This window comes from Oncorhynchus nerka, linkage group LG17 (genome assembly GCF_034236695.1).
Source record: "Oncorhynchus nerka isolate Pitt River linkage group LG17, Oner_Uvic_2.0, whole genome shotgun sequence".
NCBI lineage: Eukaryota > Metazoa > Chordata > Actinopteri > Salmoniformes > Salmonidae > Oncorhynchus > Oncorhynchus nerka.
In genome coordinates this window covers 30,811,971-30,836,098 of record NC_088412.1, presented here as the reverse complement: position 1 = coordinate 30,836,098, position 24,128 = coordinate 30,811,971, and the positions used below count along the sequence as shown (strand labels likewise).

Below are 24,128 nucleotides of genomic sequence, written 5' to 3'. Positions count from 1 at the left end.
ACCTATCCCTAAAAATGTGGGGTTAATACCTAAACTTAACCTTAAACACTTGGAAACTTCAAAATTCAAAACATGGATGAATGTCTAATTCTGACGTGAGACTGGGAGGGGCTTCTATCCAGACTCAATATCACACACAGCAGACCTAAATACAAGACTATTTCCATTTCGCTGGAGTGCTGGATAAATTACATTCCTATAACATAACCAAACATCTCTCTCTCTCTCTCACCATTTGCTCTCTCTCCCTTCCCTCTCCCTTCCCCCCCTCTCCCTTCCGTCTCTCTCTCCCTTCGCTCTCTCTCTCTCCCTTCGCTCTCTCTCTTTCCCTTCGCTCTCTATCTCCCTTCCCTCTCTCTTTACCTTCCCTCCCTCTCCCTTCCATCTCTCTCTCCCTCCGCTCTCTCTCTTTCCCTTCGCTCTCTCTCTCCCTTCCCTCTCTCTTTATCTTCCTTCCCTCTCCCTTCCGTCTCTCTCTCCCTTCGCTCTCTCTCTTTCCCTTCGCTCTCTCTCTTTCCCTTCGCTCTCTCTCTCCCTTCCCTCTCTCTCCCTTCCTCCTCTTTCCTCTCTTGACTCAGATAAAGCAGCAATGAAGTCAGATAATAGAGTGAGTCCCACCACTTCATAACGTACTCAAGTACCACACACGCACGCACGCACGCACGCACGCACGCACGCACGCACGCACGCACGCACACACACACACACACACACACACACACACACACACACACACACACACACACACAGAGAGAGAGCTGGTATTGGTTGTGAAGTATTAACATAGAGGGCAGACTCCTAGTCACCCATTAATTGTAACTAGAGCTATTTATAACACACTAATTATGACAGTGCATGTGGGTGTGTGTGTGTGTACCATGTTAGTGTACATATGGTAATCCTACAGATGAGGAGGAGGCTACTTGTGTCTTTTATAATTTTAATTAGAATAATTTGTGGATGTGTGTGTGACAGTGGAGGTTGCGGGGAGGACGGCTCTTAATAATGGCTGGAATGGAGCCGATCGGATAGCATGAATCCATGTGTTTGATGTATTTGATGACATTCCACCTACTCCACTCCAGCCATTACCACAAGCCCGTCCTCCCCAATTAAGGTGCCACCAACCTCCTGTGGTGTGTGAGTAGCTGTACTATGTGCTTGTGTGTGTGCGTGTGCGTGTGCGTGTGTGTGAGGCAGGTAGAGCCTCCTCATTTCCCTTCACCAGATAGAGATACACTGGGGTCTGAAATTATTGACACCCTTGATAAAGATGAGCAAAATTGACTGTATAGAATAAATAGTTAACACACTGAGATACAGTATATTGTACGCTCAAAAAAAAAGGTAATTATATTATTTATACTAATACAATTGCTCAGAAAATGAGATTTTGTTTAACAAGTCATCTTTTTTTTCTCAAAAAGGTAGGGGTCAGAATTATTGACACACCTCTTTTCAATTTCTTTCAATACCTCTACTGGCTTTCGAGGATAACGGCACTGAGCCTTTTTTTTAATAACACATAGGGAAGGATCTTAGATCATCTGTCACGTTCTGACCTTTATTCCTTTGTTTTGTCTTTATTTAATATGGTCAGGGCGTGAGTTGGGGTGGGCAGTCTATGTTAGTTTTTCTTTGTTTTCTATTTCTGTGTTTGGCCTGATATGGTTCTCAATCAGAGGCAGCTGTCTATCGTTGTCCCTGATTGAGAACCATATTTAGGTAGCCTGTTTTCCTTTGTGTTTTGTGGGTGGTTATTTTCAGTCTTTGTGTGTCTGCACCAGATAGAACTGTTTCAGTTGTCACTTTGTTGTTTTGTATTTTTGAAGTGTTCAGTTTCTTATTAAAAAGATGAGCACTAACCACGCTGCGCTTTGGTCCTCTCCTTCTTCCACCTCTGAATGCCGTTACACATTCCTCCATGCAGAATCCTTCCAGATCCTGCATATCCTTTGTCTGCGCTTATGGACTGCCCTCTTCAAATCAAACCATGGGTTTGAAGTCTCGAGACAGATGGCGGAGCACAATGTTGATTTTGTGGCCAATTAACCATTTCTGTATGGATTTTGATCTGTGTTTGAGGTTGTCTTGCTGGAAGATCCACTTGCAGACAAGTTTCAGCCTCATGTCAGAGGCAACCAGGTTTTTGGCTAAAATGTCCTGGAACTGGGTAAAGTGCATGATGACATTGACCTTAACAAGGGCCCAAGGACCAGTGGAACTGAAATAGCACCACAACATCAAAGAACCACCACCATATTTTACAGTAGGTATGGGGTTATTTTCTGCTCATGGATTCTAACTTCGATGCCAAACCCACCACTGGTGTGCATGGCCATATTTTCATGCTATCCAACCAATGTAAACAGCATGAGTTTGCTAAACATCAACACAAGGGCCCCAACATCATGACATCAACACGTCATGACATCAACGCGGGGGCCCCAAAAGGGTGCTTCCTCAGTCCCCTCCAGTATTTCCTGCATATCCACGACAGCATGGCCTCTCACAGTTCCAACTCCATCATCAAGTTCGTTGACAACACGACAGCAGTAGGCCTTGATTACCAACGACGAGACGGTCTACAGAGAGTAGGAGGCACTCTGACAGACTGGTGCCAGGTAAACAACCTCTCCCTCAACGTCAGCAAAACAAAGGAGCTGATTGTGGACTTCAGGAGGAACCAGGCTGGACACGCCCCCATCCTCATCAACGGGGCCGCAGTGGAGATGGTTAATCACTTAAAATTCCTCTGCGTACACATCTCAGAGAAGCTGAAATGGTCAAACCACACGTACACCGTGGTGACGAAGGCACGACAACGACTCAGCCTGTCCCGAGGGTCCTCACAGTGTTCTACAGGAGCACCATCGAGAGGACCGCAAGGCACTTCAGAGGGTGATACGTGCAGCTGCCTGCCCTCCAGGACACCTACAACACCAGGTGTCGCAGGAAGGCCAAGAAGATCATCAGGGACCTCTGACCCCACCCCAATGACATTCATCACTGTTGAAGTTGTTAATATGTATGTCATTACCTTTTTTATGATTATTTCTATTGTTTTATTTCACTTGGACCCCACACCCCCTCGATGGTCATTTAGTCAGCCTACTGCTCCCCCTATGCCTCCCCCTATGCCTCCCCCTATGCCCCCCTATGCCCCCCTATGCCTCCCTCCCCTATGCCTCCCCCTATGCCCCCCATATACCCCCCTATCCCCCCCCCTATGCCTCCCCCTATGCCCCCACCCTATGCCTCCCCCTATGCCTCCCCCTATGCCTCCCCCTATGCCCTCAACGGACATGGACATGTATGTTACTCATCACTGCTACAGTTTTTATTATGTATATAGTGCTATTTCGATTGTTGTTGTTTTTTATGACCATTTTCATTGTTTTATGTCACTTAATCCTGCATGTTGGAGCTCAGAGCCTAAGATTTTCACTGTACCCTGAAATCACACCTGCAACCCCTAAAATGTGACTATTAAATGTGACTGTTAAACAGTGAATCTGAATGGAAAAAACATGAAAATAGAACACTTTGCCACGCACACCACTGCTGGGACTGTGTGTGTGTGTGTGTGTGTGTGTGTGTGTGTGTGTGTGTGTGTGTGTGTGTGTGTGTGTGTGTGTGTGTGTGTGTGTGTGTGTATGTGCTACTGCATGTGTGTGAGAGATCCACTGATGTGGTTATGCTCTTGACTGCTAATTCTGAGAAAGGGGGCTTTTGCCCTCCAAACAAATAAGCACTGGCTGTAAAATATTAAAATCTGATTTCAGTGAGTACCAGCCTCTTTTTTTTCATTATATTTCAAGAACTGGTTTTGTTTGGTAAAATAATCTGCATTTCTCTTTAGCTGTACAGAGAGAGAGAGAGAGAGAGAGAGAGAGAGAGAGAGAGAGAGAGAGAGAGAGAGGTTGACTAAGAATTGTTGACCTTTTTTCAGCTCACCGACTAGGCTGAATATTTCCTTCACACACACCGCACGCACTAACACACACACACACACACACACACACACACACAGCTTCACGCTCTCTCCTTCCAATATGGTATTAGATCACCATCATCATCACTGCCTCATCCCTCCCTCAATCCTTTCTCGGTAGTCCCGCCTTCGTCCGGCAAAGGATGAGGAGAGAGTGAAGGTCAGATAGCAACAGCTCTTTCTCTCACTCCCTTGTTCGTTCTCTCAATTTGTCTTAATCACTTTCTCCGTCTCATTTTCACTCTCATCTCTCTTTCTCCAGAACGGTTTTCTGTCTTATTGTTAATCTCATTCTCTCTCTCCCTGCCTGTTTCTCTCTGTTTTTCCTATGTAATGGTCTTTCTCTGTCCCCCGATTCTCACTCACATTCGTTCTGTCTATCTTACTCTCATTTCGCTTGTTGTCTCATTTCGCTCACACCCATGCCTCTGTCTTCGGGACAGATCACAATTTACTGGGGGGGAGGGTTGGTCCAAAATAAAACCAGCTCTCAAAGTCTCACGTCAGAATTAACCGTTCGTTCATGTTTCTCAAACATCAAATTTCGAAGTTGTTGCAAATGTCACATTTCGAAGTGTTTAAGGTTAAGTTTAGGCATTAGCTCCACATTTGAAAGGTTAAGGTTAAGTTTAGGAATTATCTCTGAAATCTTAAGGTTAGGCATTAACTCCGAATAGTTAAGGTAAGGGATAGGCTTAAAACCAAACTCTCAAAAATAAATGTATTTTGGAATTAGAGCCAGATGGCCGGTTTCCAAGTCATCTCCCAACGTCCTCAGACATGGATGGACGTCGAGTACTGACTTGTATTACAGGTAACCTGGCTGCCAAAATAGGGGAGGGTTGCCAAACTTTTGGGAAGAGTTGTGTGTTTTTTTTATTGGGCACAGGAGAGGGTACTGTGTTTTTCCCCCTGGTTAACATTCTCTCTTTTTCAGGTTTTACTATATAATGTCTTCCATCCAAGCCAAATTTCCTCATCTGCTTGCATGCGCCTCCCCTATATCAAGGTGTTTTGGTACTTCTTTTATGCACTGCGCTTTTCCATGCGCTAACTTTTACTATACCACAGGTCAGGATAGTCTACCAGTCTAACAGTCTATCCTGCCGTCTATCCACCATTCATAGTGACAATAGTGGTAGGTGGACCGTTTGTCCAAACCTGCAATAGGCTAACTAGCAATCATACCACACATAAAAACAAAAGCCGCATCAAGCTTTAATATGAATCGACAAGAACAGATAGGAATAGCTGATAGGCAGCGGAGAGGCCAGGGGAATCATTGCGCATGAAAGGACAGTGATGACATGATGACACACAGATAAACAATCTCCCCTGTTGATCTTGTTTAGGGACAATACAGTTATCCTACCTAGACTAACCTCCAACACCACAATGCAATGAGTAATTGCATTATTGTTTTCAAGTAAGTACAACATTGTATTCCAGGCTACAGTGAAAATGTCTTGCTTTTCCTGGGACTCCAAGAGCTAAGGAACATTTTTTAAAGGTGAGAGGTCAGCAGAGCGCAGGTGCGTATTGTGCAAGAGACAGAGGCTAACAATTAGAAGCTTATATATAGCCCATCATTCATTAGCTAAATATAAGGCTAATGACTGCAATGAATTTATTATCTGAAATTATTACCTGAAAGAGGTAGGCTAGGATATCTATGTACACATACACTAAAATGCAAATCAATTACTTAAAAATCATACAATGTGATTTTCTGGATTTTTGTTTTAGATTCCGTCTCTCACAGTTGAAGTGTACCTATGATAAAAATGACAGACCTCTACATGCTTTGTAAGTAGGAAAACCTGCAAAATCGGCAGTGTATCAAATACTTATTCTCCCCACTGTATATACACTGCGTATACAAAACATTAAGAGACAGGTAAAATAAATATTTTTAAACCTTAAGACAATTGAGACATGAATTGTGTATGTGTGCCATTCAGAGGGTGAATGGGCAAGACAACAGATTTAAATGCCTTTGAACGGGGTATGGTAGTAGGTGCTAGGTGCACCAGTTTGTGTCAAGAACTGCAATGCTGCTGGGTTTTTCACGCTCAACAGTTTCCAGTCTATATCAAGAATGGTCCACCACCGAAAGGACGAACTTGACACAACTGTGGGAAGCATTGGAATGCTTTCGACACCTTGTAGAGTCCATGCCTTGTAGAGTCCATGTATATATACATATATACTCAGTACCAGTCACAAGTTTGGACACACCTATCATTCAAGGGTTTTTCTTTATTTTTTACTATTTTCTACATTGTAGAATAATAGTGAAGACATCAAAACTATGAAATAACACATATGGAATCATGTGGTAAACAAAAAATTGTTAAACAATACAAAATATGTTTCTAAAACTTTTGACCGGAAGTGTATATATATATACATATATGCGTATGTATATACGCAGTTGTATATATATACCTTGTACCTTGTATATATCTACAACTTGATTAGAGTTCACCTGTGGTAAATTTGATTATTGGGCATGATTTGTAAAGGCACACACCTGTCTATATAGGGTCCGACAGTTGACAGTGCATGTCAGAGCAAAAATCAAGCCATGAGGTCAAAGGAATTGCCTGTAGAGCCCTGAGACAGGATTGTGTCGAGGCACAGATCTGGAGAAGGGTACCAAAAAAATTATGCAGCTTTGAAGGTCCCCAAGAACACAGTGGCCTCCATCATTCTTAAATGGAAGAAGTTTGATTCTTCCTTGGAGCTGACCAAGATTCTTCCTAGAGCTGACAGCTCGGCCAAACTGAGCAATCGGGGGAGAAGGGCCTTGGTCAGAGAGGTGGCCACTCTGAAAGAGCTCCAAAGTTCCTCTGTGGAGATGGGAGAACCTTCCAGAAGGACAAACATTTCTGCAGCACTCCACCGATAAGGCCTTTATGGAAGTGGTGAGACAGAAGCCACTCCTCAGTAAAAGGCACATAACAGCCCACTTGGAGTTTGCCAAAAGGCACCTAAAGACTCTCAGACCATGAGAAACAAGATTCTCTGGTCTAATGAAACCAAGAGGGAACTATTTGGCCTGAATGCCAAGCGTCATGTCTGGAGGAAACCATCCCTATGGTGAAGCATGGTAGTGGCACCATCATGCTGTGGGGATGTTTTTCAGCTGCAGGGACTGGGAGACTAGTTAGGATTGGGGGAAAGATGAATGGAGCAAAGTACAGAGAGATCCTTGATGAAAACCTGCTCCAGAGCGCTCAGGACCTCAGACTGGGGCGAAGTTCACCTTCCAACAGGACAAAGTCCCTAAGCACACAGCCAAGACAAAGCAGGAGTGGCTTTGGGACAAGTCTCTGAAAGTCCTTGAGTGGCGCAGCCAGAGCCCGGACTTGAACCCGATCTAACATCTCTGGAGAGATCTGAAAATAGCTGTGCAGTAATGCTCCCCAACTAACCTGACAGAGCTTGACAGGATCTGCAGAGAAGAATGTAATAAACTCCCCAAATACAGGTTTGCCAAGTTTGTAGTGTCATACCCAAGAAGTCTCAAGGCTGTAATCGCTGTCAAAGGTGCTTCAACAAAGTACTGAGTAAAGTGTCTGAATATGTACAGTGGGGCAAAAAAGTATTTAGTCAGCCACCATTTGTGCAAGTTCTCCCACTTAAAAAGATGAGAGAGGCCTGTAATTTTCATCATAGGTACACTTCAACTATGACAGACAAAATGAGAAGAAAAAAAAATCCAGAAAATCACATTGTAGGATTTTTAATGAATTTATTTGCAAATTATGGTGGAAAATAAGTATTTGGTCAATAACAAAAGTTTATCTCAATACTTTGTTATATACCCTTTGTTGGCAATGACAGAGGTCAGACGTTTTCTGTAAGTCTTCACAAGGTTTTCACACACTGTTGCTGGTATTTTGGCCCATTCCTCCATGCAGATCTCCTCTAGAGCAGTGATGTTTTGGGGCTGTTGCTGGGTAACATGGACTTTCAACTCCCTCCAAAGATTTTCTATGGGGTTGAGATCTGGAGACTGGCTAGGCCACTCCAGGACCTTGAAATGCTTCTTACGAAGCCACTCCTTCGTTGCCCGGGTGGTGTGTTTGGGATCATTGTCATGCTGAAAGACCCAGCCACGATTCATCTTCAATGCCCTTGCTGATGGAAGCTGATGGTTTTCACTCAAAATCTCACAATACATGGCCCCATTCATTCTTTCCTTTACACGGATCAGTCGTCCTGGTCCCCTTGCAGAAAAACAGCCCCAAAGCATGATGTTTCCACCCCCATGCTTCACAGTAGGTATGGTGTTCTTTGGATGCAACTCAGCATTATTTGTCCTCCAAACACAACTAGTTGAATTTTTACCAAAAAGTTATATTTTGGTTTCATCTGACCATATGACATTCTCCCAATCTTCTTCTGGATCATCCAAATGCTCTCTAGCAAACTTCAGACCGGCCTGGACATGTACTGGCTTAAGCAGGGGGACACGTCTGGCACTGCAGGATTTGAGTCCCTGGCAGCGTAGTGTGTTACTGATGGTAGGCTTTGTTACTTTGGTCCCAGCTCTCTGCAGGTCATTCACTAGGTCCCCCCGTGTGGTTCTGGGATTTTTGCTCACCGTTCTTGTGATCATTTTGACCCCACGGGGTGAGATCTTGCGTGGAGCCCCAGATCGAGGGAGATTATCAGTGGTCTTGTATGTCTTCCATTTCCTAATAATTCCCGCACAGTTGATTTCTTCAAACCAAGCTGCTTACCTATTGAAGATTCAGTCTTCCCAGCCTGGTGCAGGTCTACAATTTTGTTTCTGGTGTCCTTTGACAGCTCTTTGGTCTTGGCCATAGTGGAGTTTGGAGTGTGACTGTTTGAGGTTGTGGACAGGTGTCTTTTATACTGATAACAAGTTCAAACAGGTGCCATTAATACAGGTAACGAGTGGAGGACAGAGGAGCCTCTTAAAGAAGAAGTTACAGGTCTATGAGAGCCAGAAATCTTGCTTGGTTGTAGGTGACCAAATACTTATTTTCCACCATAATTTGCAAATAAATTCATTAAAAATCATACAATGTGATTTTCTGGATTTTTTCCCCTCATTTTGTCTGTCATAGTTGAAGTGTACCTATGATGAAAATTACAGGCCTCTCTCATCTTTTTAAGTGGGAGAACTTGCACAAATGGTGGCTGACTAAATACTTTTTTTCCCCAATGTATGTAAGCGTCACATTTCATTGTCTTATTTTTTATCAATATGCAAAAATGTCTAAAAACTTGTTTTTGCTTTGTCATTATGGGAAAAAAACGATTGAATACATTTTAGAGTAAGGCTGTAACATAAGAAAATGTGGGAAAAGTCAAGGGGTCTGAATCCTTTCTGAATGCACTGTGTGTATATATATATATATATATATATATATATATACTGTATATACATTTTATATATATCAATCTTTTGTGGATGCAATTTGAATGAAATTGATGGAGATAGAGAAAGTCTATGACAGAGTGCTCGCGTGCGCACTGATTTAAAGCAAATTATATTTTTCCTTCAGAGAAAGGCCCAAAAATTGTTAAAGACACCTGTCACCCAAGTCATAGACTGTTCTCTCTGCTACCGCATGGCAAGCGGTACCGGAGTGCCAAATCTAGGTCCAAAAGGATCCTTAACAGGTTATACCCTCAAGCCATAAGACTGCTGAACAAATAATCAAATGGCCACCGGACTATTTACATTAACACCCCTGCTACGCAATGTTTATTATCTATGCATAGTCACTTTACCCGTACCAACATGTACAAATGTTGAAACTCTGATTTCCCTCTAGCTGATCATTGTCTGCAACCAGCACTGATAAGTGAAGTATTGAGAGGCAGGTCTGATAGTGAAGTATTGAGAGGCAGGTCTGATAGTGAAGTATTGAGAGGCAGGTCTGATAGTGAAGTATTGAGAGGCAGGTAGAGTCTCGTCCTTGGTGGTTGGAGAACCCTCAGCCTTCTGGCCCGTAGCCCTGCGTGGCATCAACTGTGCCACAAAGGAAATGTAGATATCCATGTTTATAAACACAGGATCGCTACAGTTATTGTTATTTGGGGTCATTACCAGTTCATTCTATCCAGTGGGAGGGTGTTCAAATTATTTTCAGTACAATGGAAGGGTCATGTGAAAATATTTTTAAATATGCACCCCCCCCCCCCCTCCCCCCCACACACACACACTTGAGTTACACTGCTACCCTCCCACACTTCCCTGCTTCAGGACTTAGAGCAAATGCACACAACAATGCCATAGTCGTCAATACGCAGAGCATACATATTTAACAGTACACAGGGATTCTTTAGATTGTTCCATCTGGTTAATAATGTATATTTACATTTACATTTAAGTCATTTAGCAGACGCTCTTATCCAGAGCGACTTACAAATTGGTGCGTTCACCTTAAGACATCCAGTGGAACAGTCACTTTACAATAGTGCATCTAAATCTTTTAAGGGGGTGAGAAGGATTACTTTATCCTATCCTAGGTATTCCTGAAAGAGGTGGGGTTTCAGGTGTCTCCGGAAGGTGGTGATTGACTCCGCTGTCCTGGCGTCGTGAGGAGTTTGTTCCACCATTGGGGGCCAGAGCAGCGAACAGTTTTGACTGGGCTGAACTGTACTTCCTCAGTGGTAGGGAGGCGAGCAGGCCAGAGGTGGATGAACGCAGTGCCCTTGTTTGGGTGTAGGGCCTGATCAGAGCCTGGAGGTACTGAGGTGCCGTTCCCCTCACAGCTCCGTAGGCAAGCACCATGGTCTTGTAGCGGATGCGAGCTTCAACTGGAAGCCAGTGGAGAGAGCGGAGGAGCGGGGTGACGTGAGAGAACTTGTGTATAACTTGTATATGTCATGTGTCCGGCCTCTCGGTCACCAGGCTGCTCGTTATGGCGTACACCTGTCATCGCTGTTACACGCACCTGCAGCTCATCACTCATCTGGACTCCATCACTTCCTTGATTACCCGCCCTATATATGTCACTCCCTTTGGTTCCTTCCACAGGCATCATTGTTTCTGTTTCCTGTCTGTGCGTTGTTCGTGTTTCTTGTTTTGTATTAGGTTTCATTTATTTAATAAAACACTCACTCCCTGAACTTGCTTCCCGACTCTCAGCGCACATCGTTACAGTATAGTATAATAGTTGTTCTGGGAGTCATTGACTGCGGATCATAATGAATGGATTTAGGAGTTTGAGGGATATATCTGGGCCACAGAAAACTCCTGTCCTTATTTTCCCTACAACCTCTCTTTCTCTCTCTCTCTTTCACAAACTTTCTCACTCTTTTTTTCTCTCTCTCTTTGTTTCTCTCTCTCTTTATTTATTTCTCTCTATCTTTGTCACATGTACACCCCCCCTCGTCCCAGTCTCTCTTTGTTTATGAATATTTAACTATTGCCCAGTGCTCACCCTTCTATTTTGGTTCAGTGCCTGTAGGTCTGTGAGCTGGTCTGGGGAGCTGGGGAACTGGACTCCCTCCAGCCCCAACACAGCTCTCCCTCACCCTCACCCTTGACCCTCCAGCCCCAACTCCACCCAACAACCCCAACATCCAGGCCCCCAATATCAACCACGCAGCTCCAGGATGTCTTTCACAGATTCTGCTATTACTCTTCGGAAGGTGCCTGTAAAAAGGCTACACGAGGACTCGGCAACCTTTCTCATGTGGAATGACAATTTATCTTCAATTTCTACCGATCTTTTACCTGTTGTTTTTATTTCTTTACTTACCTATTGTTCACCTAATATCTTAAAAAAAAAAGAAATTGCACTGTTGGTTAGAGCCTGTAAGTAAGCATTTCACTGTAAGGTATTGTTGTATTCGGCGCACGTGACAAACAAACTTTGATTTGATTTGATTTGATCTGCGTGACAGTTGTGTTTTTCATATGCACATTTTCATGAAACAGTTCGATTTAATTTCACTTAACGTCTTTGTATCTCAAAATTATTGTCATATGGTTAATCAAAGTTCTATCCAAATCCAAATTAAAATGATACAAATCTAAAAAGTAACTTCTATTGCCATTGCCAACTATGTAAAAATAGCCTAGAAAGCCAACAAATAAAAATATTCCATCCTGCAGGTAGAAAATATCTAGATAAAAATAATTATCCTATAAATCACATTGGCTACACATGGCCTGTCTGCAACGAACTTGAAACATTGTATAAACTATTAACTTTGGGCCCGAAGCTTGTGCTGGCGAACTTGAAACATTGAATAGAATATTCTGGGCCCTCAGATTTTCCTGCGCCAGTGAGCTCGGGACAGACACAGCTGTAGGCTATTTGCACAAGGGATAAGAAGCAGTGCTTGACTTGGGCAGGAGCTTGCCAGAGCTGAGTACCGGGCCGTCAACATTTCTACTGCTTGAGCTCCTGTTCCTCTTATAGAATATTAGTTTAAAAGTATTGTGGAGCCCCTGCACCTAAATAGACACAGTACCAGCATCCAAAATGAGTACCGGAACCTATTTCAATCTAAGTCCATCACTGATAAGCCTATTTTTTGACATTTCCACTGGATCAGAACATGACATTTTTCCCTTTCACGCTGAGTGGTTATTTTTTATTTATTTTATTTCACCTTTATTTAACCAGGTAAGCAAGTTGAGAACAAGTTCTCATTTACAATTGCGACCTGGCCAAGATAAAGCAAAGCAGTTCGACACATACAACGACACAGAGTTACACATGGAGTAAAACAAACATACAGTCAATAATACAGTAAAAAAAAACAAGTCTATATACAATGTGAGCAAATTAGGTGAGAAGGGAGGTAAAGGCAAAAAGGCCATGGTGGCAAAGTAAATACAATATAGCAAGTAAAACACTGGAATGGTAGTTTTGCAATGGAAGAATGTGCAAAGTAGAAATAAAAATAATGGGGTGCAAAGGAGCAAAATAAATAAATAAATTAAATACAGTTGGGAAAGAGGTAGTTGTTTGGGCTAAATTATAGGTGGGCTATGTACAGGTGCAGTAATCTGTAAGATGCTCTGACAGTTGGTGCTTAAAGCTAGTGAGGGAGATAAGTGTTTCCAATTTAAGAGATTTTTGTAGTTCGTTCCAGTCATTGGCAGCAGAGAACTGGAAGGAGAGGCGGCCAAAGAAAGAATTGGTTTTGGGGGTGACTAGAGATATACCTGCTGGAGCGTGTGCTACAGGTGGGAGATGCTATGGTGACCAGCGAGCTGAGATAAGGGGGGACTTTACCTAGCAGGGTCTTGTAGATGACATGGAGCCAGTGGGTTTGGCGACGAGTATGAAGCGAGGGCCAGCCAACGAGAGCGTACAGGTCGCAATGGTGGGTAGTATATGGGGCTTTGGTGACAAAACGGATAGCACTGTGATAGACTGCATCCAATTTTTTGATTAGGGTATTGGAGGCTATTTTGTAAATGACATCGCCAAAGTCGAGGATTGGTAGGATGGTCAATTTTACAAGGGTATGTTTGGCAGCATGTGTGAAGGATGCTTTGTTGCGAAATAGGAAGCCAATTCTAGATTTAACTTTGGATTGGAGATGTTTGATATGGGTCTGGAAGGAGAGTTTACAGTCTAACCAGACACCTAAGTATTTGTAGTTGTCCACGTATTCTAAGTCAGAGCCGTCCAGAGTAGTGATGTTGGACAGGCGGGTAGGTGCAGGTAGCGATCGGTTGAAGAGCATGCATTTAGTTTTACTTGTATTTAAGAGCAATTGGAGGCCACGGAAGGAGAGTTGTATGGCATTGAAGCTTGCCTGGAGGGTTGTTAACACAGTGTCCAAAGAAGGGCCGGAAGTATACAGAATGGTGTCGTCTGCGTAGAGGTGGATTAGAGACTCACCAGCAGCAAGAGCGACCTCATTGATGTATACAGAGAAGAGAGTCGGTCCAAGAATTGAACCCTGTGGCACCCCCATAGAGACTGCCAGAGGTCCGGACAGCAGACCCTCCGATTTGACACACTGAACTCTATCAGAGAAGTAGTTGGTGAACCAGGCGAGGCAATCATTTGAGAAACCAAGGCTGTCGAGTCTGCCGATGAGGATGTGGTGGTTGACAGAGTCGAAAGCCTTGGCCAGATCAATGAATACGGCTGCACAGTAATGTTTCTTATCGATGGCGGTTAAGATATCGTTTAGGACCTTGAGCGTGGCTGAGGTGCACCCATGACCAGCTCTGAAACCAGATTGCATAGCAGAGAAGGTATGGTGAGATTCGAAATGGTCGGTAATCTGTTTGTTGACTTGGCTTTCGAAGACCTTAGAAAGGCATGGTAGGATAGATATAGGTCTGTAGCAGTTTGGGTCAAGAGTGTCCCCCTTTGAAGAGGGGATGACCGCAGCTGCTTTCCAATCTTTGGGAATCTCAGATGACACGAAAGAGAGGTTGAACAGGCTAGTAATAGGGGTGGCAACAATTTCGGCAGATAATTTTAGAAAGAAAGGGTCCAGATTGTCTAGCCCGGCTGATTTGTAGGGGTCCAGATTTTTCAGCTCTTTCAGAACTTCAGCTGAATGGATTTGGGAGAAGGAGAAATGGGGAAGGCTTGGGCGAGTTGCTGTTGGGGGTGCAGTGCAGTTGACCGGGGTAGGAGTTGCCAGGTGGAAAGCATGGCCAGCCGTAGAAAAATGCTTATTGAAATTCTCAATTATGGTGGATTTATCAGTGGTGACAGTGTTTCCTATCTTCAGTGCAGTGGGCAGCTGGGAGGAGGTGTTCTTATTCTCCATGGACTTTACAGTGTCCCAGAACTTTTTAGAGTTAGTGTTGCAGGAAGCAAATTTCTGCTTGAAAAAGCTAGCCTTGGCTTTTCTAACTGCCTGTGTATAACGGTTTCTAGCTTCCCTGAACAGCTGCATATCACGGGGGCTGTTCGATGCTAATGCAGAACGCCATAGGATGTTTTTGTGTTGGTTAAGGGCAGTCAGGTCTGTGGAGAACCAAGGGCTATATCTGTTCCTGGTTCTAATTTTCTTGAATGGGGCATGTTTATTTAAGATTGTTAGGAAGGCATTTTAAAAAAATATCCAGGCATCCTCTACTGACGGGATGAGATCAATATCCTTCCAGGACACCCCGGCCAGGTCGATTAGAAAGGCCTGCTCGCTGAAGTGTTTCAGGGAGCGTTTTACAGTGATGAGTGGAGGTCGTTTGACCGCTGACCCATTACGGATGCAGGCAATGAGGCAGTGATCGCTGAGATCTTGGTTGAAGACAGCAGAGGTGTATTTAGAGGGGAAGTTGGTTAGGATGATATCTATGAGGGTGCCCGTGTTTAAGGCTTTGGGGGTACCTGGTAGGTTCATTGATAATTTGTGTGAGATTGAGGGCATCAAGTTTAGATTGTAGGATGGCTGGGGTGTTAAGCATGTTCCAGTTTAGGTCGCCTAGCAGCACGAGCTCTGAAGATAGATGGGGGGCAATCAGTTCACATATGGTGTCCAGAGCACAGCTGGGGGCAGAGGGTGGTCTATAGCATGCGGCAACGGTGAGAGACTTGTTTTTAGAGAGGTGGATTTTTAAAAGTAGAAGTTCAAATTGTTTGGGTACAGACCTGGATAGTAGGACAGAACTCTGCAGGCTATCTTTGCAGTAGATTGCAACACCGCCCCCTTTGGCAGTTCTATCTTGTCTGAAAATGTTGTAGTTTGGAATGAAAATTTCTGAATTTTTGGTGGTCTTCCTAAGCCAGGATTCAGACACAGCTAGAACATCCGGGTTGGCAGAGTGTGCTAAAGCAGTGAAAAGAACAAACTTAGGGAGGAGGCTTCTAATGTTAACATGCATGAAACCAAGGCTATTACGGTTACAGAAGTCATCAAAAGAGAGCTCCTGGGGAATAGGAGTGGAGCTAGGCACTGCAGGGCCTGGATTCACCTCTACATCGCCAGAGGAACATAGGAGGAGAAGAATAAGGGTACGGCTAAAAGCAATAAGAATTGGTCGTCTAGAACAGAGAGTAAAAGGAGGTTTCTGGGGGCGATAAAATAGCATCAAGGTATAATGTACAGACAAAAGTATGGTAGGATGTGAATACAGTGGAGGTAAACCTAGGTATTGAGTGATGAAGAGAGAGATATTGTCTCTAGAAACATCATTGAAACCAGGAGATGTCATTGCATGTGTGGGTGGTGGAACTAATAAGTTGGATAAGGTATAGTGAGCAGGACTAGAGGCTCTACAGTGAAATAAGCCAATAAACACTAACCAGAACAGCAATGGACAAGACATGGCAATGGACAAGTTATCAAAAGGGAGAGAGCTGGAAAGGTTTTTCAAATGCATTGAGGAACTCAAATAGAAAGGAGGATCAAGACACTCTTCATATAATTAATTCAAATTCCTTTATTTGTATGGCATGTTCAAAAAAACGGTTGTAATTCTCAATGGATGTAAAAACAGACTTAGTTTGCATGAGAAACTCCACGGGTCCTTATTGGTGGTGCATTTAAGCCAATCAGAAATACTTTCAGCTCCCCAAATGGGCACATTTCTGCTTACATTTACACACAGGCATGGTAGCCTATAGGCCTACTTCTTACTCAGCATTGACAGGAGCACTCCAAACAAAAGACAATGACTAAATTGTCAGAATTTGTAAATGGAATTAAATGAACCAAAAGTTGTTTCTCACAAGTGTAGCTAAGGTTGTGCACTCCGCCAACAATGTGTCCACCCCGACAATGAGAACGGGAAGACTGCAATAATAATATTGAATGCAGTCAAATAAATGAGTGAGAAGCATTGTAGATTAGAAATGATAGGAATTAACGGTAAATGTACTACTGATTTTATATGTAAAAACAATTTAAGACATTTTAGAATAAGGCTGTAACCTAACAAAATGTGGAAAAATTCAAGGGGTCTGAATACTTTCCGAAGACTCTGTATATATATTGTATATATGTGTTACTGCTCGACCAACAGCCTAACGACCCAAAAATTGTCCAGTCGACTAATTGTGGTCAGCCCTACTACTCATAAGGCAGTCAAATCTCAATATAAAAAAAATCTTTATTTGAAAACCAATTCAACTCGCTCTTAGTTCTCACAGGCATCTTATAGAGACCAAGTATGGATGGGGTGTTTCACATGCCCTTCGAATGAGTCCGGTACTCATGGTTATCACCACAGATAGTAAAGGAAAGAGAAAGACGAATCATACCAAGGACATATCCACTCTTCGACTACAAAAATGAAAAGCGCAACTTGAAACAATTTAGCAATCTTACAGAAACTAAGAAGAACAGAATGACCAGGTGTGTCTGCCTTTCCAAATCATGTCCAATGAATTGAATTTACCACAGGTGGAATGCAAGGAAGTTTAAGAAACAGCTCAAGTATGATCAATGAAAACAGGATGCACCTGAGCTCAATTTCAAGTCTCATAGCAGAGGGTCTGAATATTTCTGTAAGTAATGTATTTTTGTTGTTTAATACTTTTGCAAAACTTTTTTTTTAAACGGTTATGGGGTATTGTGTGTAGATTGCTGAGATTATTATTATTTTAAATCCATTTTACAATAAGGTTGTAACGTAACAAAATGTGGAAAAGTCAAGGGGTCTGAATACTTTCCGAAGGCACTATTATATCATGGTGTACAAGACACCTGTCTGATTCGCGTCTGTCTGAGTGGACTAATGCATTATGGAGGCAGTTTGTATGGCACAGTCCATCACTCTAATGTGCTACTGAAATTGATTATATTACATAAGAATAATGGTGCAACACTAAAAAATATATATATTATTTTATAACAAAAGCAGTTTCTAGGGGCCAAGACAAATTTCTTCAGCCTCCCGAGGTTGAAGAGGCGCTGTTGCACCTTCTTCACCACACTGTCTGTGTGAGTGGACAATTTCAGATTGTCAGTGATGTGTACACTGCAGCCCCGTTGATGTGGATGGGGGCATGCTCCCTCTGCTATCTCCTGAATTCCACGATCAGCTCCATTCCTCCAGGGCCTTCACCTCCTCCCTGTAGGCTGTCTAATCGTTGTTGGTACTCAGACTGTTGTTGGTTGAGTTGGAGATGTGCAAGGCCACATAGTCATGGGTGCAAAGGGAGTACAGGAGGGGGCTGAGCACCCACCATTGTGGGGCCCCTGTGTTGAGGATCAGCGTAGTGGAGGTGTTGTTGCCTACATTCATCACCTGGAGAGGCCCATCAGGAAGTCTAGGACCTAGTTGTACAGGGCGGGGTTCAGACCCAGGGCCCAGAGCTTAATGATGAGCTTGGAGGGTACGATGGTGTTGAAGGCTGAGCTTTAGTCAATGAACAGCATTCTTACATAGGTTTTCCTCTTGGCCAGATGGGATAGGGCAGTGTGCAGTGTGATGGCGATTGCATCATCCATGGATCTCTTGGGGTGGTGTGCAAATTGCAGTGGGTTTAGGGCCTTGTAGCCATCCCGGAAGCGAGAGTAACAATGGTTGAGAGTTTTCGAAGTGCGAGTATTGCAGGCAATGTGTTGATAGAAATGTTTAAGCGTTTTCCTCAGATTTGCTTTATTAAAGTCCTCAGCTACAATAAATGCGGCCACAAGATATGCAGTTTCCACTTTGCACAAAGTCCAGTGTAGGTCCTTGAGAGCCGTCGTGGTATCTGCTTGAGGGGGAATATACACGGCTCTGATGATGACCGAAGAAAATTATCTTTGAGGGTAATGCAATCGGCGTTTGATTATGAGATATTCAAGGTTGGGTGAACAAACGGACTTGAGTTCCTGTACTTTACCACAATCACACCAGGCGTAGTTAATCATGAAACATACACCTCTGCCTTTTTTCTTCCCGGAGAGTTCTTTATTCCTATCTATGCAATGTACTGAGAACCCCACTGGCTGTATGGACGGGGACAGTATATCCGGAGAGAGCCATGATTCCATAAACAGAGTATGTTACAGTCCCTGATGTCTCTCTGGACGGAGATCCTCGCCCTGAGCTCGTCTACTTTATTTTCCAGGGACTGAACATAAGCAAGTAATGTACTCGGAAGCGGTGGATGGTTTGCACTCCTCCTGAGTCGGACTCCACTCCAAATACCTCTTCTCCTCCAGCCGGCGTCTTGGAGCAGCCTCTGGGATAAGTTCAATCATCTTGAGAGGTACGAACAAAGGATCCAATTTAGGAAAGTTGTATTTCTGGTCAAAAAGCTGGTGAGTTACCGCCTCTCTGATATCAAAAAGTCATTTCCGACTATATGTAATAATGCAGGAGTAATAAAGGCCTTTTATATTATTATTATTATTATTTACCAGCACCCTCAGCACCCCTACTACATGTGGCTATGGTCCCTCCTCTCACTACAGCATGCTATGTAAGGGACCATAGCCACACTCTAAATGGGCTCTGAGTAATCATGTTAGAGCATGGGGAGCCCAGGTGGAACAAACACGCACGCATGCACACACACACACACACACACACACACACACACTCAGAATAAGAGCTAACGCCACCATTACAGTCATAACATGAGACCTCTTAAACAACGAGGACACACAGTCACGTACACCGACCCCTATCAAACACACACACACGGACACGCACACACACCCTCTCTTTCTCTCTCCCTCTTCTCCTGACCCAATTCCCTCTCTCCTGACTGTCACTCTGGTTACTGTACATGATATGGCTGCCATATCAATAGACACCCATGTCATCCCATACTACAGGAGGGAGAGAAGAAGAAGAAGGGAGAAATGATTCATTACAAAATGACTGTACAAAAATAAAGTCTCATCCCCTCTCTCTCTGCCATGGTGTCTGGTCTAGTTCAAAGTACCAGTGACTCCCTGTAACCAGGACCTGATGCAGGTGCATGGAGAGTGAGGGGTCAAATAAGGGTTGAGGCTCAACAGCCAGCTCACTGCTTTCCCCTCCAGCTCTTCCTCTATGTTCTCCTCCTCCCCCTCTCCTCTCATCTCCCTCTCCCAAAGGTTCTCCTCCTCCCCCTCTCCTCTCATCTCCCTCTCCCAAAGGTTCTCCTCCTCCCCTCTCCTCTCATCTCCCTCTCCCAAAAGGTTCTCCTCCTCCCCCTCTCCTCTCATCTCCCTCTCCCAAAGGTTCTCCTCCTCCCCTCTCCTCTCATCTCCCTCTCCCAAAGGTTCTCCTCCTCCCCCTCTCCTCTCATCTCCCTCTCCCAAAGGTTCTCCTCCTCCCCCTCTCCTCTCATCTCCCTCTCCCAAAGGTTCTCCTCCTCCCCCTCTCCTCTCATCTCCCTCTCCCAAAGGTTCTCCTCCTCCCCCTCTCCTCTCATCTCCCTCTCCCAAAGGTTCTCCTCCTCCCCCTCTCCTCTCATCTCCCTCTCCCAAAGGTTCTCCTCCTCACGGTCTCATCAGCCGGAGACCCCTCACACACTGACTCACACACGCTAGAGTGGATTGCATCACACACACACAGACACACACACACGTATACATATACACATGCACACACACACACACACACAAGCTACTCTTACAAAACTGTGAGGGTCTGGCCTGTTTAAAGACCATCACAGCATATGGCACTGAGACAAACACTGATACTGGCACTGAGAGAGAGAGAGAGAGAGAGAGAGAGAGAGAGAGAGAGAGATCAGGTACAGCTGGACAAATGTGGACAATCATTGGAAGAAGAACGACGAGAAAGGAGAAGTGGGTAGAGTGAGGTGGAGAGGAGAGGACCAATAGCACTGATACAGATAGAGAGGTCTGCTGACACTGACTGTGGACATAGTCAACACTGTACCCCTGGCCTCTCAGATGTACAGCCAGGCTTGAACCTGAAACCCCAACTTTCCACCATCTTCATGAAGGCTATTGTGGTAGTTTCACATTGTAGATGCATGGTGGGATGCTCCACTGATCTGAGTGTCAGTAATTAGACTACTATCCTCTAGTGAGTAGGACTGTTATATATGTTCTACTCTCTTTAGTACATCTAAAACAGTAGGCTCCTATTTTGAGAGTAGGCTAACTGACTGACAGCAGAAGTGATGATGTCGTTGTAAGCTCCTCTCTGTCCTGCTCCTGGCATAGATCGTGTGAAAAGTCATTAGACAAAGAATGAGTTTTGGGAGAGTTATTGGTGCGATGTGAAGGACAGGTGGAGGTTAGAGAGAGGGAGAGGGAGAGGGGGAGGGACTGGGGAGGAGAGGTTAGAGGGGAAAGGGCGTGAGGCGTGAGAGAGGAAGAGAGGATAGGGAGAGAGAGAGAAGGAGGGAGAAAGGAGGAAGATATGAGAGGGGAGAGGTAGAGAGGGAGGGAGAGAGGGAGGGAGGGAGGGTGGGAGGGAGGGATAAAGCAAAGGGGTGTTGAAGTCCTCTGATCATTGTGACTTTGAGGCCAATCCATTACCGTGGCCCCTGTGCTACTGTGACATTATCCAATGTGTGTGTGTGGGGGTGTGTGTGTGCGTGTGTGTGGGTGTTGTAATAACAGAGATGACGTGCCATGCAGGGAGCAGAGAGCGGAGTGAGTCGTCCATCAGGGACTATTGACTGAGCGCCCACCATCAAATTAGCTAAATGAATTGATGTGACGATAAGCAGTGATAAGACCTTGGAGTGTCGCTGGGTGGCCTTCCCAGCAGAGGACAACTGCCTGTTTACTCGCCAGAATTGTACAATAACAAAACACATGGTGCTGGCCAACAGTCTAAGCTACAGGCCTAATAACTACACCACCTGAGTATTGGGACTGCACTTCCTCTGACCATCTGTCAAACATTATTGGTGCTGAATTAAAGACAGTGACAAAGTGAGATTTATAGACGCACATGAGCAAGACACGAGCACAGGTCACCCATACGCTACAAACAAACAAACAAACAAACAAACAAAAAGAACAACTTGAATCCTGCTTTCTGTTCCCATGGACAGTGGTCCACAGACACACACACACACAGAGCCCCCCAACTGCTCCATCCCCATTCTCACCTTGGAACTTGAATCCTTCTATCTGGACCCAGAGGCAGAGGTCCTCCGTCTCACAGTCACATCTCCAGGGGTTCCCGCTGAGCCCCAGGGAGCGCAGGGAGGGCAGGGCGATCAGAGAGCTGATGTTCAGCGTCGTCAGGTTGTTCCTGCTCACATCCAGCACCTGCAGAGCAATATTTTCTGAGAACGCGTCCGGGTGGATCTCATTTAGCCCCAGATTGTCTGTTAGCCGTAGCATCACGAGGCTTGACAATGGTCCAAAAGTCCGGTCCTCAAGCTGGGTTAGTGTATTGAAGGACAGGTCAAGATAGGCCAGCTTTCGGAGATTCCCGAAGGTGGACTCGGAGATCTCCATCAGGGTGTTGTTGCTGACATCCAAGTAGACCAGATCAGACAGGTAGTTGAGTTGCAATGCTGGAAGTTCTCCGATGTGGTTGTTGGAGATGATGAGTTGGCGGGTGGCTAGAGGGAGGTCGTTGGGGAAGAGGGTGAGCTCCTGCCCAGCGCACTGGACCACCAGCTGGTCGTCACACACACACCTGTCTGGGCATCCTGCAGTGAGAGCCGGGTAAGGGGCAACCCCCATCACGAAGATAAAAAGAAAGAGTAGCCGGAGTGATTGGGAGCTTGGAGCGGGCAGGAGACGCATGATGAAGCCGCCCAGGGTGTCATGAACTCTGGCTGAGCAGGACCAGGAGGACACCCCAGGACCAGCGCTCCCCCCCGGGCATCCTGCATGGGGCTGCGGGACTGGGGGTGAGTCCAGGCGGCTACTCTGGAGGACTGGGGGTGAGTCCAGGCGGCTACTCTGGAGGACTGGGGGTGAGTCCAGGCGGCTACTCTGGAGGACTGGGGGTGAGTCCAGGCGGCTACTCTGGAGGACTGGGGGTGAGTCCAGGCGGCTACTCTGGAGGACTGGGGGTGAGTCCAGGCGGCTACTCTGGAGGACCGGGGGTGAGTCCAGGCGGCTACTCTGGAGGACAGGGGTGAGTCCAGGCGGCTACTCTGGAGGACCGGGGGTGAGTCCAGGCGGCTACTCTGGAGGACCGGGGGGTCCAGGCGGCTACTCTGGAGGACTGGGGGTGAGTCCAGGCGGCTACTCTGGAGGACTGGGGGTGAGTCCAGGCGGCTACTCTGGAGGACTGGGGGTGAGTCCAGGCGGCTACTCTGGAGGACCGGCTCCCGCTGCTGCTTCTGTTGCTGTCTGGGGGGTTGGATCGTGCTTATATCCAGACTCTCTCTTCTTTCTCTCTCCAAAAGGCTATTGGTCACTCACTCACTCTAACTCACGCCACGCACGCCCACAAGAAGCCCGCGTTAAATCCGAAGGTGACCCTACTGACGGATGCTGGTCGCGTGGTGAGTGAGAATCGTTCAGGTTTATCGGGCTCAGATTCTCATGGAAGGAGAGAAGAGAGAGGAGAGACAGATGACATAAAAGAGAGAGGCTCAGTCGCTCCTTTCTGTCATTGCCTCTGTATGTCATCATTGTCAGTTAGTTGTCGCCGTCAGAAAGCATTGTTTGCTTTCTCCAAACTGCTGGATGGTGAAATGTATTATATTCCAGGACGAGATTCCTCACGGTTCTTATAAAAGAGATTTGTATGTACTAGTAAAGCGCCTGTTTTGAATGGAGATGTAGAAGCCTAATAATCACCGTCTGCCTGGCTATGTCTCTGGCTAATCCGTTATTTCAGAGTGGGACTGGAAGTGCGTGTGTCCTTTTCTGTCTTCTCGGCTGTTCTGCCTGCATGTGTTGTGTGTGCGCGCTGCCCTCTCCTCTCTCTCTCTCTCTCTCTCTCTTCCTCTTTTTTCTGCAGCTGTGTAGATAGAAATAGTGATGGGAGGGGGGCTGTGTGCCCCGTGTGTGTGTGTGTGTGTGTGTGTGTGTGTGTGTGTGTGTGTGTGTGTGTGTGTGTGTGTGTGTGTGTGTGTCAGGAGTCCGTTAGACCGTGTGTGTCACACAAGTTGACTCTGTTTGCCCCATAGTGACGTAACCAGGTGTTTCCTATTTCTGTCTCCTCATACAACTTGGTCTAAGTGCATTTCGTATTATTCTGTATGTAAATCTGTGACTTTACATCATAGGCCTATGATATGTTAGGTCACATTATGAATTGAATCGCAGTTGTACAATATCATACAAATTAGAGGACGTATAGTATCACACATCTAATCCATTCATACAATAGCATACG

At 45.2% G+C, this 24,128-nt stretch overlaps 1 protein-coding gene across 1 annotated transcript in view; it reads right to left on the bottom strand.

Annotated features, from left to right (window-relative positions):
- Positions 1–23,663, bottom strand: part of LOC115145062 (leucine-rich repeat-containing protein 52-like) — a 37,699-nt gene extending 14,036 nt beyond the window's left edge. The window contains exon 1 of the mRNA XM_029686296.2: positions 21,931–23,663. Coding sequence (XP_029542156.1) covers positions 21,931–22,579 — 649 coding nt within the window. The 5' untranslated portion in view covers positions 22,580–23,663. The remainder of the gene's footprint in view (positions 1–21,930) is intronic.
- Between the last annotated feature and the right edge of the window lie 465 nt (positions 23,664–24,128).